Source organism: Myxine glutinosa, unplaced genomic scaffold (assembly GCF_964187855.1).
Source record: "Myxine glutinosa unplaced genomic scaffold, kmMyxGlut1.1 SCAFFOLD_2162, whole genome shotgun sequence".
In the NCBI taxonomy this organism is placed as follows: Eukaryota; Metazoa; Chordata; class Myxini; order Myxiniformes; family Myxinidae; genus Myxine; species Myxine glutinosa.
This window is the reverse complement of record NW_027618257.1, coordinates 25,633-46,344: the sequence shown is the minus strand read 5'-3', so window position 1 is coordinate 46,344 and position 20,712 is coordinate 25,633. Positions and strand designations below refer to the sequence as shown.

At 44.5% G+C, this 20,712-nt stretch overlaps 1 protein-coding gene across 1 annotated transcript in view; it reads left to right on the top strand.

Annotated features, from left to right (window-relative positions):
* Window positions 1-20,712, top strand: part of LOC137413326 (heat shock factor 2-binding protein-like) — a gene marked incomplete at its 5' end in the record, with an annotated part of 48,910 nt that overhangs the window by 12,112 nt on the left and 16,086 nt on the right. Inside the window, one exon of the mRNA XM_078769348.1 lies at window positions 17,654-17,792. Within this exon, the coding sequence (XP_078625474.1) occupies window positions 17,654-17,792 (139 nt within the window). The remainder of the gene's footprint in view (window positions 1-17,653; window positions 17,793-20,712) is intronic.

The following is a 20,712-nucleotide window of genomic DNA, read 5'->3' as shown; positions in this document are numbered from 1 at the left end:
GTGTGCTACGTGGGCCTGCGGGGATCGTTGCCGCAGCGGTCTCGCAAGGAGTGCCGTGCATGATTCGTGCCGAGCCCCGCCCTGTATGGTCGGTGCCGTGCCATGGCGAAAGCGGAAAACGGCACGATTCGAGGAGAGGAAGGCAAGGTCGGACCTTCGCCCCCTGGCGGCGTGGTGCTCCGGCCGGGGGAGGTTGGGTCATCGTGCCGGAGGCCGAGAGGCTCCGCGCCGGGATGGCACCTGGAACCTCGGCCCGAGCATGCCTCCTCCCCAGAATCAAAAATGCCGGACGGACCCAACCAACAGTAGACCAACCACCCGCATGCATTGCTCGGCTTTTCGAAGCCGAGCTGTGACAAAAATGTATTCCCACCCGACGAGGCTCAAGTATAGTGGACGATTAGCAGTGATGTTGGCGAATGGTAGCTTTACCATTCACGTTGGGGCACATGAGCTATAGATTATGGGGATGGCAGTGAAAACTAGCTGAGGGCGGGCTAGGATATTGTTAGGGATTTAGAAAAATGACAATAGGGATGAGATTTAAGTGGTGACTTTTGTACCGGTAGGGGGGACGTAGAGAGATTAGATGGATGTTAATGACGAGGGAAGTGCTTAGTGTAAGGGAAGACGGGAAAGCACGAGTTTTAGAGGGAAATAGCTTGTCAGATGATGCTGTGTGTGTGGATAAATTGTGTGTGAGGATGAGCTTTAGGCGCAAATGAGGAATTGAATGGGAACCACTGTGTGCATGGGCTTGATGAAATGAGGCATTGGTCGGGGATGACCAGAAAAAGTGTATAATTGGTATATTGAGGAAGTGTGTCAGTGTGTTGAGTGATTGACTTGCATGGTGTGCAAGTGGGGAACAGTTGTGTGGAATAAATGGTGTGGAATAAATGGTGTGGAGTAAATGGTGTGGAGTAAGTGGTGTGGAATGAGTGTTGTGGAGTGCATTGTGCGAAGGAGTGGATGGGGGAAGATGGACCCCTTCACGAATACCCGGGGAGGGTAGTTTAAAGTTAGGTAGAGGGTTTAGGTAAATTGTTTGGATATTGACATCTGTGGTGCAGGTAGTAGAAAGAAGTGCTTTGATGGGTGCATGAGTGAGTGGAATGGCTGGGCGTGTGGGCTTAATTGGTGAGTATGGTTAAATGGGCACTCCGCCACTGGTAGTCTGTCGGCCAGGTGAGGCCGCAGGTAGGCTCTGGGAGCCAGTTAGAGTTCAGAGTAGAGTTCAGTGGGGCCCGAGGATCCTAAGAGAGGACCCGGGTAGCCCAATGCCAGAGAGGGCATCAGAGGGCTGAGAGAGCCAGGAGGGGCCTTCCCCGAGTTAGGGTAGTTGTAAGGAGCTAGGCAAGCTCGGGTGGCGACTTCAGTGGCGGAGGTGCGCAGGTAGGTTAGACCTGCTGGTAGAGCCACACGACCCAGCCCCAAAATTGTGCGAAGGCACAGTATAGAAAAAATGGGGGAGTGAGAACCAAAATTTGGAAGAGCACCACAGGATGGTCAATGGGAATTGGTTTTTAGAACCGCATAGTGTAAAGAGGCCAATGGAATTGGCAGGGCAAGACCCCGGGTAGTTTAAAGAGTTAATGTTATTAGAGGATAGTTAGGATGAAATCTCTTCGCACCATCCACATCCACTCACCAAGGTGACAGGACTCCACACCGGATTTTGTGAGCTGTTTGGAATGAAAGACCCATCTCAACGTAAGTTTGACAATGTGTGTATTCCATCTCTTCCTTCTTGGGAGGGATTGGAGGACGAATTTGCTTTAGAGGGAGATAAGGGAGAAAAGACGGTAGAGACGGAATTTGTAAAGTGTAAATACGGGGAGGGGCAAGGGTAGTGTAGGTTGACATGGGGGGTGACGAACGGCTAGGGACGAGCTTTCTCCGCTCACTCTCCCACGCCCCTCATGTTGCATTGCCTTGCATGACGTGTACCTTTGCGCCCTTGCCTCCGCTAAACTCTCTGCTTTGTCTTTCCTCCCCACCCATGGACCCATGTTCTTTGTTGAGGGGAGTGTGCAGGTACCCTGAGCAGTGCTGCGGCATGTTGCAACCCTTTTGTGCTGCACTCTGCTACCTGTTGCCTGCACCAGTACACCTATGGACCACACGTTCTGTGGCCTGGCACCTTTGCTGGGGCAGACAATCACTGCAAACGTTACCTTGTGCCCTGCGGACCACTGTTTTTAAGTGGCCTCGATGCCATGCAGTCGGACCACCTAAGTTGGCCCTGCTGGCCGAAATGAAAACGGACATGGTTTGTGCCTTTTTATTTATTCCTTTGGTGTGTCAGGAAAGAAGACTTTAAGTTTTTATGATGGCACACCGAAGACGAAGCAAGAAGACACAGCCAAGATGCAGCAGCCCAGCAGCCAAGCAGCAAACATTTATTGAAATGTGATGATTGTGCATGATTGTGCATTTTTGTGCATATTGGTGCATGGTGTATTGGTGCAGTGCATTCTGTATTGTTGTTTCTCCTCTCCAAATTTCTTTCTTTCCCACAAAAGAACAGGTCCTGGGTTCTAGAACTGTAAATAATTAGATTAGTCTTGTAAATAACATGCTCCCCACCGGCTTTATGTTTAGTTTGCGAATTCTTTCCGTAATTCGGTTAGCTGTGGGCGTGAGTCTGTTAGTTAGTACACAACGCAGTAGGTGGGACATATCTAGTGTTTAAAACTGTCACACCCAGGGTGTTAGGTTAAATGTAGAGGGAAAACACACCTAAGTGTCACACTAAGTTAAAAAGTAGTCCTGACCCTTGCATCAAAACCGGTCGTGCTCACCTGTGTGGGTTCGGCTCGGGGGCGAGCCTGGCGAAAGAGGGGTGCAGTGTTGCGGTTTTGAGAGTGTACATATAACATCATTAAAGGTTAAAGGTTTGCCCCCTAGTTAGTCCACAAGCAACACGTAGGCCCATTTAGGATATTAGTTATGTCATAGTCTGTGTGAGTATAAGGCCATTTCCCTAGTAACATCTGCGTTGTGTAAAAGAAATAAGATAGGCCCCGTTCATTTTGCCTCCACCCTCCAAATCTACCTCGTTGGGCAGAATCCATCCCGCGCCCCATTTTGGCTATTGCACCTCGCATTAGGATGCTCACTAGTCAAGGGACACGAGGTAGGCCTGAGAGAGGGAGGAGCGCGGCGTCGAGGTTGAAGCGGGGGAGACAGCAACGGTAAGAGCCATAACCAATCAGGGCTCTAAGGGCATGGCATGAGGGGCGTGGTAAGGGCGTGCCTATATAAGCGCACGCACAAAGCCCTTGAACAGGACTCGGAGGGAAAGGGCGTGCTAAAGAGGTCTTGCACGATTTGCGCTTTGTATGAGGACTGGTTGAAGCAAAGGGCTGTGAGGACTTCTGGGGGAGAGGCGCTTTGTAAAGGACTGAAAGGAATTGCGCCTTGCATATTGAACTTGTATTGGGAGTGCCTATGAACTTGTATTGGGAGCGCATATAGCGCCCGTTCATCTATTACGTACGTGGCGGTGACCGCAAGTGTAACCGCCAAGCCCAGCTTACCGTTCGCCCCGTAATTGTCCGATCTGCGCCAACGACCCGCGGGGAGCTTCTGCCGCCCTGACCATCTTCTTCGCGCTGCGAGTCGGGGACCGGAGCGAACTGCCTGGACATCATCCCTGACCATCTACAACCCCGTGTGAGTGTGTCTGAGTGTGAAACGAGCCCGTCTGTCCAGGGATAAGTTAAGACTGTATAAGGCTGCACTGTGTGTTATTCTTCTTCTCATTGTACATAGTGTAATAAACCAATTGTTATTCCTTGTTTCTTCCTGATTCGACCGTATCAGTGATTTCCTCCATTGGGTAAGCGTGGCACGATTAGGAACCGCTCGGATCGGGTTTAGCCATTGATAACGACTCGGGTCACGGTTCGCTACCGCTTGGCGTTTCCACCTGTAACCGTGATTCGGGCGGGGCTTATTTCCTTGCTTCCTAGGCGGCGTTGGTACTTAGGTAATAGGAATTCAGCCTACAACCCTATTTAACGCCGCCCGGAAGGAATGTCATAGCCCCGGATCCCGTCGGCTAGTCAAAGACAAGGGGACGTACCCCCCCCACCCCCCCTTGGTAAGGGGAAAGCCCGACGCGGAGATCCGCAACAATATATATATATATATATATTATATATATATTTATATATATATATATATTGTTGCGGATCTCGAACGTCGGACTTCCCCTTACCAGGGGGGGATTAATCCCCTTGTCTTTTATCTCGCCGACGCGATCCGGGGCTATGACGTTTCTTCCAGACGGCGTTAAATAGGGTTGTAAGCCGAATTATTATTACCTAATTACTAACACCGGCCATGAAGCAAGGAAATAACCCCACCCGAACCACGGTTTTAGTGGACACGCGGAGCGATAGCGAGCCGCGATTCGGGCCGTTAACAGGAACTAACCCGATTTGAGCGGTTCCTAATCGTGCCACGTTTACCCAATGGAGAAATCACTAAAACGGTCGAATCAAGAGGAAAAAAGGAAGAACAATTGATTTATTAATTATTTACACAGGAAGAAGGAGAAGTACAGAATACACAGGGCAGCCTTAATAACAGTCTTAACTTATCCCTGGACACGGGCCCGTTTGCACTCAGACTCAGACTCACACGGGGGTTGTAGATGGTCGGGTTGAGGGTCCAAAGATGGCGTCCACAGCTCGTTCCGGTCCCCGACTCATACCACGAAGAAGATGGTAGACGGCAGGCAAGCTCTCCGCGTGTCGTTGGTGCGGATTGGACAATTATATGGGGGGGAATCGGCAAGCTGGGCTGGCGGTTACTGTGCGGCTCACGGCCATGTACGTAATAGGAATACCGGCGCTTTATATGCGCTCCCAGCAAGCCCAAAGCCAAACCCTCAACGAGTTCTTGCAATCAATGCCAAACATGACAGTCCTCTTGATCAAAGCGCAATCATGCAAGTCCTTTGTAAAGCGCATATACTCCCCAGTCCTTTGCAATGCGCGAATATCCTCAAGTGCTCATAAACCGCATAAGTCCTCTTACAAAGCCCCTCGCTCCTCAGTCCTGTGTAAGGGCTTTGCGTGCGCGGTTATATAGCGCCACCCAGCGAACCCTCTGGAATGTGTCCGACGCGCACTGACCACGCCCCTTAGGCCATGGCCACTGAGCCCTGGTTGGTTGTTGGGGTCTTACCGGCTCCGCCCTTGATGTCTGCTTGATGTGGCCACACCCCAGACCTCGCGCTCCGCCCCCTTTTCAGGCCTTACCTCATGGCATTTGGGCTGGTTTGAGCATCCTAATGCGAGGGGCAATGGGGTGCAGACTGGATGGTACGCAATGAGGTTGATTGGAGGGTGGGCTGCAAAATGAACGGGGCCTACTCTTATTTATTTCTTTTACACAACGCAGGTATCACTATTGGAAATGGCCTTATCTCACATATACTAAGAAATAACTAACGTTCTAAGGTGACCTACGTGTTGCATGTGGACTAACTATGGGGGCAAAACCTTTAACCTTTATTAATCAAATATGTACACTTTCTCAGAACCGCAACAATATATATACATACATATATAAATATAATCCTAGGATCCTGGGCTTGGGATCCTCGGATCCTGGGCTCGAATCCCTGTCGATCGCTGAATTAACACCAGGGGGGTTGACTCAGCCTGTCATCCTTCCGAGGTCGTCAAATTGAGTACCAGTTCACTGGTAATTCCCTGTGTGTCGCAAAAGGCGACTAACAGGGTTGGTGGACAGGAAGGGCATCCGGCCATGAAACTTTGCTTCAAAAATGAGTCCACGGTGCCCGAAAAAGGCCAACCCCCGCACTCCGGGGAAAAAATGGCCTCTGAAGGTGGTTCTCTCTTCTTCTTATGTATATACATATATAAATATATATATTTTATATATACTGTATATCTATATATATATATATATATATATATATATATATATATATATATATATATATATGTATATATATATATATATATATATATATATATATATATATATATATATATATATATGTATGTATGTATGTATGTATGTATATATATATATATATATATATATATATATATATATATATATATATATATATATATATATATATATATATATATATATATATGTATGTATATATATATATATATATATATATATATATATATATATATATATATATATATATATATATATATATATATATAAATATATATATATATATATATACGTTTGCGTGGTGATGGGGGGAGGGGGCGACCGCACCAGGCGTGAAGTGGATGGGGCGCCAAATGACACCCTCAAAAAAACGTTTTCATGCTCCATTTGGTTGTATTGTATATAAATAAATGATAACACAAGAACTCGTCAGATCACGAAAAGCAACTTACACAACCACGTATTACAGTTTAAACTCCGTGCTACGTGTCAATGTGTCATGTCGATGTTTACAAACTCTTTACATCCGGATTCAATTTTTTCCTAATTCCTATTTCTATCAACTCGCACAGTAAATAAATCCGTGTTACGGTGTTGCTATGTTGATCGTGGAATCTTGTATAATGAGGTTTAATATAACATGCAGATCGACCATTGGCCCAAGGGATGGAGGGGTGTAACTGTTGGACGTTTGTCATGTCATTTCGTCGATCAAATCTAGATATCTCAGGTGTATGTCCCAATCAGCGAGGCCAGGAGCATGTGTCAAGTGAGTTCTTTAACTTCCTTGTCTTCCTCTGCTGCTCTGTCTCATCAGCTCTCGTCTCTAGGTCATAGAAATACCACACAATGCTGCATGCATTTTTTTAATTTTTTTTTTATATATACAGAATTGAGGCTCCTGTAAGAGGTAACACATTGAACATGAAAACATGCACAGACACATAAAACATGCAATGAAGGCAGCAGGAGACAAGAGGGGGAGAGAGGGAAGCACACAAGCACAACAATATAAGAGAACAGGGACGCCGGTAGATCTGTGGAAGGGGGAGGGCTGGGGGAGGAGGGAGGGGTACACGGTATAAAGCACATGAACACTTCTAGGAATTTCAGGAAAGAAGTTGGGGATTTAAAGAGGCAGATTTGGGGTGTTTTAACGGAGGTAGAAAAGATCAAGGTTTTGGATGGGGGCCAAATATCATAAAAGATGCAAAAGCATAAGAGACGGTGGTAAACAGCTGTTTTAAAGACCTGGAGGGAGGAGAGGGATTGAAGAGAGTTTGGGAGTTTGTCCCAGAGGCGGGAGAAAAGAGGAATGAAAGAGTGAAGGTGAGCAGAGAGTCTTGATTTTGGCAGTTTCACAAGAAGAGGTTTGCTGGGAGATCTTTTGCGTCCTGCAGGAATATTTGGGGGACAGAGCACAGACAAAGCAGGGGGATCAAGGCCGGAGAGGAGTCTGTAGAAGACAGAAAGACCACCAACCTGCCTGTGGTGAGAGAGAAAGGCCCTCGGAGTTAGCTTCATCGCGGGAGATACCAATGATTCTGAATGCTTTGGTTTCAACCGCGTGAAGCCGAGCTAGGTGTGAGGCAGGAATAGAAATGAATAGAATAGAAATGAATATAAAATGGAAATAGAAATGAATGAATGAATAGAAATGATAATAGAATAGAAATGAATGCATGAATAGAATAAAGGAGTGAGGTATGTTTGATGTAGTTGTTGTTAACGGTCTTGTAGCATTCCTGCCTGCTCTACTGCTTCAGCATTAGTTTACCTTTTACCAAGCCCAGGTCTGCTTGGCCCCAGGGCGTGCATACACGTTCGTTTTATTATTGCCAAATGGTACGAATATTATTTTTGTTGTTAATATTATTAGTATTCATAAATGCTTTATTACAATGTTATCATTGTTTTTGTATTTATTTTGTTACCGTATAGGAATACCATGCCATGGAAGGACCTATTAAACTGCTCTATGCACCTTAACATGGCGCGTAATTAGAAACACTAGGGCATTGCCCGTACTATATCTATATCTAAAATTATATCCCCCCCCCCCCCCCCCCCCTCTATTTACATGAAATGGTTTGGTCCAAAGCGAACGGCTTGCGAGTACGGTGACAATCCCCCCCCTCTATTTACATGCAATGGTTTGGTCCAAAGCGAACGGCTTCCGGAGTTTGGTAAAGAAATCGCCATCGCGTGCACAAACGCGCAGGAAAGCGAATGAATCGCAAATTCGGTTTTATTAGTTTTAAAACATAGTTTAACGCCAACATAGTTTGCAAACGTGAAATAAATGAATACGCTCTCAAATGTGCCATCCGAGGCAGAGTGTGTCCTCCACGTTCGGCACACGCGATCGTTCGCTGCTCTCTGATTGGTTGAATCGTTTTTTGGACATAGCTCGGTAAGTAATTGTCCGATTAATATGAAACCTTGAAAAGGCACATCCTCGGGTCCCCAGCAATATACCTGGCAAGTTAAAAGTATATCGGACCCGTGGTTGTCGAGAAACAGCGGTCACAGACAAACAAACAGACGTACAAACGTACAGACGTACAGAGATTACTGGAATTATAGATAGATAGGAATTCTTCTGGATTCCTTGTAGTTAATAAGCCGAATCATCTCAGGAGATCATATCTAAATCTATTTTCATTTTGAACAGGTTCCAGGGCTCTGCTGCTGAGCCTGCTGGGGAAGCTTAGAGCTCTTTCATATGGCCCCATCAATAGGAATTTCTGACTATGTCAGTGCCTGCAGGGCGCCTATCTCTTCGCCCCAAGCGCCTATCTCTCAGTGTCTGAGAGATATATATATACATATATGTATATATTTCGATTTTGGCCCTATCTCTCAACGGAGAAGAATCACTTTAAAGATTATCGCATCCAGATCTTCACCAAAATGTAACCATTTCATCCTCGTCACATACTCAACCTGTCCACCAAATTTCATCCGATTCCGTCCACAACCTTTTGAGACATCCTGTTCACAGACAAACAAACAGACAGGGGTGAAAATATAACCTGAGTCCACCTTCAGTGGCGGAGGTAAATATACTTGTCCCATCTTTCATGTGCAGTTGGTGGTTGTGACCCCGATGCGGGCGATGCAAACTCGCATGTTTCTTATATTTGTCCCCCGTCGCACAGCGGAGCGAAAGGGGGACTATGGTTTTCCCCTCTGTCCATGTGTCCGTCCGTGCGTGCGTGCGTGCGTAAGCGAAGGACCGCATGCAACCCACGTCAAAATCCAAGATGGCCGCCGCCATGTATGTCTGATGCCATGTATGTCTGAACCTTGTGAGATGAATATCTTGAAAAATAAGCAAAGTATCAACTTCTAATCTGGTGTGTGGGTGTATCGCGGCAGAAGGAAGAACGCTATTGAAAATTGGGTCGCCACGTCAAAATCCAAGATGGCCGCCGCCATGTATGTCTGAACCTTATGAGATGAATATCTTGAAAAATAAGCAAAGTACCAACTTCTAGTTTGGTGTGTGGGTGTATCTCGGCATAAGGAAGAACGCTATTGAAAATTGGGTCGCCACGTCAAAATCCAAGATGGCCGCCGCCATGTATGTCTGAACCTTATGAGATGAATATCTTGAAAAATAAGCAAAGTACCAACTTCTAATCTGGTGTGTGGGTGTATCTAGGCATAAGGAAGAACGCTATTGAAAATTGGGTCGCCACGTCAAAATCCAAGATGGCCGCCGCCATGTATGTCTGATGCCATGTATGTCTGAACCTTGTGAGATGAATATCTTGAAAAATAAGCAAAGTACCAACTTCTAATCTGGTGTGTGGGTGTATCTAGGCATAAGGAAGAACGCTATTGAAAATTGGGTCGCCACGTCAAAATCCAAGATGGCCGCCGCCATGTATGTCTGATGCCATGTATGTCTGAACCTTGTGAGATGAATATCTTGAAAAATAAGCAAAGTACCAACTTCTAATCTGGTGTGTGGGTGTATCTCGGCATAAGGAAGAACGCTATTGAAAATTGGGTCGCCACGTCAAAATCCAAGATGGCCGCCGCCATGTATGTCTGATGCCATGTATGTCTGAACCTTGTGAGATGAATATCTTGAAAAATAAGCAAAGTACCAACTTCTAATCTGGTGTGTGGGTGTATCTCGGCATAAGGAAGAAAGCTATTGAAAATTGGGTCGCCACGTCAAAATCCAAGATGGCCGCCGCCATGTATGTCTGAACCTTGTGAGATGAATATCTTGAAAAATAAGCAAAGTACCAACTTCTAATCTGGTGTGTGGGTGTATCTAGGCATAAGGAAGAACGCTATTGAAAATTGGGTCGCCACGTCAAAATCCAAGATGGCCGCCGCCATGTATGTCTGATGCCATGTATGTCTGAACCTTGTGAGATGAATATCTTGAAAAATAAGCAAAGTACCAACTTCTAATCTGGTGTGTGGGTGTATCTCGGCATAAGGAAGAACGCTATTGAAAATTGGGTCGCCACGTCAAAATCCAAGATGGCCGCCGCCATGTATGTCTGAACCTTGTGAGATGAATATCTTGAAAAATAAGCAAAGTACCAACTTCTAATTTGGTGTGTGGGTGTATCTAGGCACAAGGAAGAACGCTGTTGAAAATTGGGTCGCCATGTCAAAATACAAGATGACCGCCGCCATGTATGTCTGAACCTTGTGAGATGAATATCTTGAAAAATAAGCGAAATACCAACTTATAATCTGGTGTGTGGGTGTATCTCGGCATCAGGAAGAACGCTATTGAAAATTGGGTCGCCACGTCAAAATCCAAGATGGCCGCCGCCATGTATGTCTGAACCTTGTGAGATGAATATCTTGAAAAATAAGCGAAGTACCAACTTATAATTTGGTGTGTTGGTGTATCTCGGCATAAGGAAGAACGCTATTGAAAATTGGGTCGCCACGTCAAAATCCAAGATGGCCGCCACCATATATATGTCTGAACCTTGTGAGCGAAATATCTCGAAAAATAAGCGAAGTACCAACTTATAATTTGGTGTGTGGGTGTATCTAGGCATAAGGAAGAACGCTGTTGAAAATTGGGTCGCCACGTCAAAATCCAAAATGGCCGCCGCCATGTATGTCTGAACCTTGTGAGATGAATATCTTGAAAAATAAGCGAAGTACCAACTTCTAATTTGGTGTGTGGGTGTATCTCGGCATAAGGAAGAACGCTATTGAAAATTGGGTCGCCACGTCAAAATCCAAGATGGCCGCCACCATATATATGTCTGAACATTGTGAGCGAAATATCTTGAAAAATAAGCGAAGTACCAACTTCTAATCTGGTGTGTGGGTGTATCTACGCACAAGCAAGAAGGCTGTTTAAAATTGGGTCGCCACGTCAAAATCCAAAATGGCCGCCGCCATGTATGTCTGAACCTTGTGAGATGAATATCTTGAAAAATAAGCGAAGTACCAACTTCTAATCTGGTGTGTGGGTGTATCTAGGCATAAGGAAGAACGCTATTGTAAATTGGGTCGTCACGTCAAAATCCAAGATGGCCACCACCATATATATGTCTGAACTTTGTGAGTGAAATATCTTGAAAAATAAGCAAAGTACCAACTTCTAATCTGGTGTTTGGGTGTATCTATGCACAAGGAAGAAGGCTATTGAAAATTGGGTCGCCACGTCAAAATCCAAGATGGCCGCCTCCATGTATGTCTGAACCTTGTGAGCGAAATATCATATCATAGCATGTTTTCTGCGTCTTCCACTTTGTCAACTCACATCACTTCACCGACGGGGGACCTAGGCGTAACGCTTGTTACATTTACTGTACTAGTCTTGACATGTTCCTTCGCTTAATTACTCATCAAAAATACAGGATCCCATTTCTTTCCCATTGGTTCGCCGGTGTCATAATTTAACTTTATATATTAATCGCTCTTGATAACCTGGCACATATATATATATATATATATATATATGTATATGTATATGTATATATATGTATATATATATATATATATATATAATTGCGGTTTTGAGAACCCACACTTGTAAATATGACATCATTAAAAGGTTAAAGGTTGCACCCCGTAGATAGGCCACGATCAACACGTAGGTCATCATAGGACTTCAGTTATTTCATTAGTATGTGTATAGGTAAGGCCATGTTTCCAATAGGTGAATCTGCGTTGTGTCAATCAAATAAGGAGTAGGCCCCATTCCATTCATTTTGGCAGCCTCCCTCTCCAAGCGACGCCATTAAGCGCGCTCTCCTGTCTGTACCCCACGGCCCTCCCAATTGTTACGCGCCTTGCCAGCAGCGTTCGCAGCCTCGCTGGGCTTCCGCCCAAATGCCGCCATAAGCCACGAGGGGAGGCCCGGAAAACGGGGGCGGAACGCCAGGAAGAAGGTGTGGCCACGTCAATCCACCATCAGGGCGTGGCCGGTAAGCAAGCACCAGCCAACCAGGGCTGTAGTAAGATCACCTGATAGGCGTGGCTTTTGGGCTCGCGGAGTGATCGCTGCTTGACTTATAAAAGCGCGAACACAAAGCCCTTTCACAGGACTAATGCGCTTGATTGGTTGTGAGAGGACTGACCAGAGGACTCTTGTTGGAAGCGCGCTTGGTATAATAACTCGTGGTTATATGCGCTTTGCGAAAGGACTTGCTCGCTGGCGCTGATTTGAGAAGGCTTATTGGGAGAGCGCACATTTCACAGGACTGCAAGGAAGCGCGCTGATGAGAGAACTGTCCAGGACTACTGTGATTAAAGAGGGCTCGCTGGCTTTGGGAGTAAAAGGCAGGACTTTGGAGAGGGGGGTGTTTGGCACGAGTGTGCACATATTACATATGCCGCTAGGACACCAGCCTTCCCCCCATTATATAATGGTCCATTCGCGTTCCAACTACACGCGGAGCTGCCTGCCAGGTTTCGTCCATTGGACCGGAGCCTGGACTGGAGCCTGGACGCGTTGGTGACCATCAACCATCTACAATCCCCGTGTGAGTGTGTATGTGAGACGGGCCCGTTTGTCCTGGGGTATTAAGAATAAGACTATTTAAGGCTGCCCTGTGTGCTTCTTCTTCTTCCTATCCTGTACATTTCTTTTGTTTCCTCTTCTTCTTTCTTTGTACATAAATTAATAAACCAATCTGTTCTTCCTATTTTCTGGGTTTCCTCTTATTCGATCGCATCCGTCTTTTCTCTCATTGGGTAAACGTGGCACGATCGGAACCGCCATAATAGGGTTTAGTCCCTGTTAACGGCCCGAATCGGGGCTCGCTTCGCTCGGCGTGTCCACTAACGCCGTGGTCCGGGCGGGAGTTATTTCCTTGCTTCACGGTCGGTGTTAGTAATTAGGTATTAGGACTAAGTCGACCAATAACCCTACCTAATACCGACCAGAAGGAACGTATAACTTCCAGGACTCGGGTCGGCCAGATAAAAGGACAAAGGGATTAACCCCCCCTTGATAAAGGGAGAGCCGACGTCCGAGATCCGCAACAATATATATTGATATTAATATTGATATATACTTTACCTTAAGACTTATCTTCCCCCATCCAAAACCTTGATCTTTTCTGCACCTATTAATCCAAATCCAAATCCACCTCTTTAAATCTCCGACTTCTCTCCTGAAATTCCCTAGTAGTGTCCATTTGTTTTATACCGTGTAATCCCCCCCCCCCCCCCCACACCCCAGCCCTCTCCCTTCCACAAATCTACCGACATCCCTGTTCTCCACTGTTGTCGTGCTTGTGTGCTTCCCTCTCTCTCTCTCCCCATATTGTCTCCTGTTCCCTTTATTAAATGTTTGATGTGTACGTTTTCTTTTTTTGTGTTTAATGTGATTGCTTTTACATGAGCCTCGATTCTGTATTAAAAAAAAAGTGTGCATCTCCCATTTTATAATCCCATTCTTCCAATATGTTACTTGTACACTATAACCTTTATCGTTTCTGAATTTTTAAGACAGCATTTGGAATTTTGAATGGCTTCACTTTTGCTTTACAAACATAATAAAAATGAAATTCACGCATTAACTATCGTACTTAAAGTGAGCCTTGAGAAATTTAAATTTCAAAAACAAAGGAAAAATCTAAGTTAGGCTTAATCGACTCAGTTTTTCATTCTCTTTCCAATGGTGCAACTCTCATCATCCATAATCACCACATTATCGTGTTATCGAGGTTTTTCTGGAAGTCTAAATTCTGGAAAAAAATTCCTTTAAGAAATACTTGTGGTATACATAGGTATACATTGGTATAGGCTCGTCTATGGAATTGCCGAGTGATACAGAGACCAAAAAAGTGCTTTCAGGGCACATACATGCTTCAAACGGACAAACAAATGGAATATTTAAACTCACAAACAAATCTAATATTTAGACGTCCCTCTCTTCCTGTAGATTTAGTATTTTTCAAAAAAAAAACTTGAGAGTCGAAGGATTTAGATGTATCACTAGCGGCCATTACAAGGGTTTTTGTCATACTCCCCTCACCTGTCCATACTTGGCCCTCAAATTTTTGATCACTGGATTTGAAAACCTTCAAATCAGTTTAAATCTTTTTCTTGGTTGAAAAAAACCCATCTAAAAACACCAGAAATTGAGAGTTTTTTTTTTTTTTTTTTTTTTTTTTGGATACTGAATCGAGGCTCGTGAAAGAGCTGACATTTACTTCACAAACAAATCAACCAGACAAACAAAATATATAAAAAGAGGGAGCGGAAGACAAGAGAAGGGGAAGCACACAAACACTTAAGAGCACACAACATTTAAGAGCAGGGAGATGTGTGGGAGGGAGAGGGCTTGGGAGGAGGAGGTGTGGGAAGGGGTGGGGGGGGGGGGCGGGGAGAAGTATAAAACACAAGGATACCAAGGACTTCCAGGACAGAAGTTGGTATTTCAAAAAAGTGGAATTGGGGTGGAATTAGCAGGGATAGAAAAGGTTTTGGATGGGGGAAGATAAGAGATGGTGGTGAACAGCTGTTTTAAAGACCTGGAGGGTGGAGTGAGATTGAAGAGAGTGAGGGAGTTTGTTCCAGAGGCGGGAGAAAAGAGGAATGAAGGAGTGAAGGTGAGCAGAGAGTCTTGATTTTGGCAGTTTAACCATAAGAGGGTTGCAGGCAGATCTTGTGCGACCTGTAGGAATATTTGCGGGACAGAGCCCAGAGAGAGCTGGGGGGGGGGGGGGGGGGGGGAGGGAAGGCCAGAGAGGAGTCGGTAGAAGATGGAAAGACCACCAACCTGCCTGCGGTGAGTGAGTGAGAGGCCCTTGGAGTTAGCTTCATCGCAGGAGATTCCAATGATTCTGAATGCTTTGGTTTCAACAGCGTGAAGACGAGCTAGGTGTGAGGCAGGAGCACCAGCCCAGAGGGGAGAGCAGTATTCCATTGAGCTGCGGATGAAAGCCTTGTATGTGGTGAGGAGCTCAGGTGTGCCAAGGAAGGACTTCGCACGACGGAGGATGCCCAGTCGGCGACTGGCTTTGGAGGCCAGATTTGAAATGTGGTTTACCCAGGAAAGATCATGGCAGATAGTGAGACCCAAAAGCTTGAGTGACAGAACTTCTTGGAGAGGATTATTCAGAAAGTGGATGGGAGGGTTGTCCAGTCGGTCTTTTCGGAGAGACATCGTAAGAGTGTGAGATTTGTCAGGATTGAAAGACATGTTCCACTTGTTTGCCCAGTCTGTGATTTTGTCCAGGTCTGCAGAGAGTGAGGAGGCTGCAGACTGCCGAACTGAGGGACGAAGAATGGAGCGACAGAGAGTAGAGTCATTAGCAAAGAGATAGAGAGGATTTTCAAGAGGGTCGGAGAGATCATTGATGAAGACCAGAAAAAGCACAGGGCCCAGAACACTGCCTTGGGGAACTCCAGCCTGAACAGGAAGAGGAGATGAGAGAAACCCATTCAGGGCCACACGTTGACTACGACTAGAGAGGAAGTCCGCCAGCCATGCGTGGAGATTTACATGGATACCAACAGAGGAGAGTTTGGTGAGCAGAGCGGGGTGCCAGACCGTATCGAAGGCACGTGATATGTCAAGGGAGACAGCTCTAATTTCCTGTTTGGCATTGAGGACCTCCATCCATTGTTGAGAAAGCAGAAGCAGCATGTCCAGAGTAGAGTGACCAGGTCTGAAACCAAATTGATGATCAGAGATCAAGCCATTGGAGAAGAGGAAAGATTTCATATCTGAAGCAATGATGGAATCCATGACTTTGCTGATAATTGGGAGAAGGCTGATTGGTCTGTAGTTGCTGGCATCTGTTTTTGCACTTTTTTTGTGCAAAGCGGTGATGTTGGCAGATTTCCAAGCAGATGGCAGATGACCTTGAGCAAAAGAGAGGGTGAAGAGAACAGAGAGAGGGAGTGAAAGAGCAGAAGAACAAGATTTTAGGACCCGTGGGCTGATGTCGTCAGGTCCAGTTGCAGAATCAGAGTCGAGGGTTGACAGAAACTTTTCCACCTTGTCAGGAGGAAAGGACACAGAGTCCAGGAGCAGCTGGGTACGGTGGGTGCAGAGAGGGATGGGTTTGGGACACAAGATTTAGAGGCAAACACAGAGTTGAGGCATTCAGCTTTTTCACGTGCGGAGTCAGCCGTGTGGCCGTTTGAGGTGAGGGAGGGGATGGAGGGGGAACAAACACCAGAAACAGATTTGACCAGACGCCACCAGGATTTGGAAGAGGGAGACAGATACGAGAGTTCTGTCCTGAGAACAGAGAGATATTGTTTCCTGGCTCTCCTGAGGGTGGACACACACTTGGTTCGGGCTTTGTGAAAGGAAATGAGATTTCCTTCCGTTGGATTTGCTTTCCAGGAGACGAAAGCAAGTTGTTTCTGGGCAACTGCCTCACCACAAGATTCCATGTACCATGGACGGGAGGAAGTGTATGACAACTGAAGACGAGATGGGATAAATCTGTGCATGAGAGAGAGCAATTTACTTTGGAAGAATTCCCAGGATGAGTTGATGTCAGAGGCGGTAGAGATGGGAGCCCAGTCCAGATGATTGATGGCTGCTTGAAGACCGTGCCAGTTGGCCTGAGTGAAATGCCAGACTCGTCGACGCTGAGGAGGCTCTCTGAGAATGGTCAGAGAGATGTCCACTTTCACAAGCACATGATCAGATGAGCCGATTGGAGCAGAAGAAGAGCAGCAGACATTTTCAGGGAAGTTAGTCATAACTCATAACCAAGTCATAACCAAGATCTCGCAGAGCTGCTCATTTTAACTTGTATAATTAATATACCCTACTCAACGCAAATCCAGTCAGTGAGAGGGTGCCCCAGAGGGGATCGATACACATTAATTAGTTAAGGAGTTATCGTAATATTGCATTACACTCAAGATCATGTTAGTTTTCCTTTGAACCCAAGCAAACCACTCTTCGATTTCTTGCAACAACACTGAGGACCAGAGGCGATAGGTTACAATCCACCATTGAACTTTTACTTGCTCTGAATGAATAATGTCATAATATTACACCTAATCTTCACCAAAATTTGATATAAAGTGTTCGTGAAAGTGATGCCATCTTGGAAATCAGTCAGTTGTGAAGTAGCAATCCTTCATATTTTCCTATTGTCTCAAATGGGTGTTAAGCTTGTTTGTGTGGATATTTATTTGTTAAAGTATAACACAGTTCATTGCTATAAAATTGTACCAATGTGTCCATTATAGTTGTATAACAGTTGCCTTATTTTTGGAGTCCAAGGTGGAAGAGTTTTTCACACTTACAAGTCAGACTCTGGACAGCTTCATGAAGTCAATGATTGAAGAAGGAAAACGCAAGAATATTGATGAAGAAGAAAATCAATTTGTGTTGGCCATGGCAGGAACTATTACAAGTAAGATATATCAATGGCTTTTACAAATGTATATTATAATATTACAAAAATGACTAGTATGTATTTTGGTGTTTCTAAAAGTGGAGATGTTGGAACCCATCTGTGGATCGGTCCCATCAGCCGATGGGTCTGACCCATCTGTGGATGCACGAGAAATGACAATGCGATGGGTCTGCGCCATCTGCGGATGTGTTGTTCACCTTGAAGGAATGTGTTGACAGAATGGTGCTCTTCAATCAGGTACACACATTGACAGAATCTTCAATAGATTTATTATCTATTTCTACCCATCTATTTATACATTTTGTCAATACATTTTGTAATTAACAGATACATGGCAGTTTTAGTAAAGCTTTACATAACATACTCAACATTCATACAAAACATTAGGTGTTCTTCTGATAATGGCGGAGGGGAATGTTAAATTCCTTTATATTAAATTAAATTAAATAAAATTTAAATTAAATAAAAAAATAAAATTTAAATTTAAAAAATAAAAGTTAAATAAAACATTTAAAAATCATCTCTGTTAAATTCCTACCACATGTAATTCCAATGACTGTGTACCTGATTGAAGAGCACCATTCTGTCAACACATTCCTTCAAGGTGAACAACACATCCGCAGATGGCGCATTTGACGAAGATCTGTTTGGACATCTCTGAAAAAACTGGTGACACACACATACCCACATACACTATACATACATACATACATGCATACATACATACAGACACACAAACACACACACACACACACACACACCTATCTTATAGTATACACTACCGGTCAAAAGTTTTAGAACACCTCAATTTTTGCAGTTTTTATTGAAATTTACGGAGTTTAATATCTCAATGTACTCTGAAATTAAGCATAGAACAAATAAACAATTGGAGATAAAAAATAAATAATAGAATCATTTTGTTCAACAAAATTTAATTTAAATTTTTGACTCAGCAAAGTAGCCACCTTTTGCAGATATAACCGCCGAACACACTCGTGGCATTCTTTCTACAATGGAAATCAAATATTGTTCGGGAAGTTCTTCCCAACACTGTTGCAGAAGTTCCCACAAATGTTTTGCACTTGTAGGTTGCTTTGCTTTCACCCTTCTGTCCAGTTCATTCCAAACCAGCTCGATGGGGTTTAAGTCTGGAGACTGTGCTGGCCATTCCATGATTTGAAGCCTACCGTCTTGTTATTTTCCTCGAAGGTAGTTTTGACATAGCCTGGAGGTGTGTTTAGGGTAATTATCTTGCTGTAGGATGAACCCCTGACCAACTACGCGTATACCAGAGGGTATTGCATGGCACTGCAAAATGCTGTGGTGGCCCTTTTGGTTCAGGGTGCCAGTCACTCTGTGCAAGTCGCCTACTCTGGATCCAGCAAAAGAGCCCCAGACCATCACGCTTCCTCCTCCATGTTTGACAGTTGGTGTCACACACTGAGGTACCACCTTTCGCCTATTCGACGGCGTACAAAAACCTTGCGTGATGAACCAAAGATTTCAAATTTTGATTCATAGGTCCATAAGACCTTCTTCCAGTCTTCAGTAGTCCACTGGCGGTGTTTGATGGCCCAGGCAAGCCTCTTTTTATTATTTTGCCATCTTAGCAATGGCTTTCTTACTGCCACTCGACCTGTCAAACCTGCAGCTCGGAGTCTTCTCTTCACAGTTGAAACTGAGACAGACTTACTTTGACCAGTGTTAAGCTGTGCTTGAAGCTGTTGTCCTGTGAGCCACCTATCACGCAAGCTGTTGATTCTCAGAAACTTGTCTTCTGATTCAGTTGTGGCTTTAGGTCTGCCAGACCTCTTCCTGTCAGAGTTTCCTCCAGTTTCCAATATACTACTTCCTGCAGTGCAATATTGTCCAAATAATGCTTCATAGGGTGTAATAACAGTCTGTTCCAATACTGCTTTTATACAGACAGGGGGTTTGTAATCAAGTAATCAGCAGAGGTTGGGACACCTGTAGGAATTGTTTGCATCAACTTTCAAGGCTTAATTTACTTACATTGCTGCAGAACAGCTGTACGTTGTTAACCCATTACTTGTTCCCTGAAGAAGGCCTTTTTTTTTTTTTTTTTACAATATAACTGTGCAATTTACATTATTTTCCCGTTTTTGCTAACCTAAACTTTTTTTTAACCTCGAGTAGTTTCCTGCGTACCTTTTTTTAACCTCGAGCAGTTTCCTACTTACCTTTGTACCATTTCAGGTTATTCACTGGACATTAAACTGCATAAATTTCAATAAAAACTGGAAAAATTGAGGTGTTCTAAAACTTTTGACTGGTAGTGTAGATGATTAACCTTCAATAGATGCCTGCAATCACACAGCAATTCCATCAATTGTTTATCAATACATTTTCTATCAAAGTGGAGAGGTTTCCATTTTTTGAGATTGCTGTATTATTTTGGAATTAATGTCCTTTCATGATAATGTTCCATCTGCAGGTTTCCGCCTTTTGGGGACTACCTGTTTTATGAACCAAATTCAATTAAAGATTATTGTTTTGACGTTACTGCATTACAGGTACGGTACTCTATGTAACAGATTCTGGTGTTAGGTCATTCTTTACTGAAGAAAACAAAATCATTACATGCATTAGGAAAGCAAAATATAACCTTCAAATGGTCTGGAAATTCCATGCTTTTTATTCCCAACACCACCTCCACAAAATGTTGTACAAGAAAGAAAAGTTTAATTGTGTAAAGAAGGCAATGAATTTTCACACTATGGACTTACGCCTGCCTGCCTCCTCGCGTATCAAACACACTGATTTTCTGCCCCATTAATTGTCTGTAGTCTCTCACACTCTCTCCAAAAGGAACATCTGGCAAGCCCTTCCATCTACTTTCTTAACAATCGTCTTCAAGAGGTTCATCGCACAAACTTGTTGGCATCATCATCAGCCA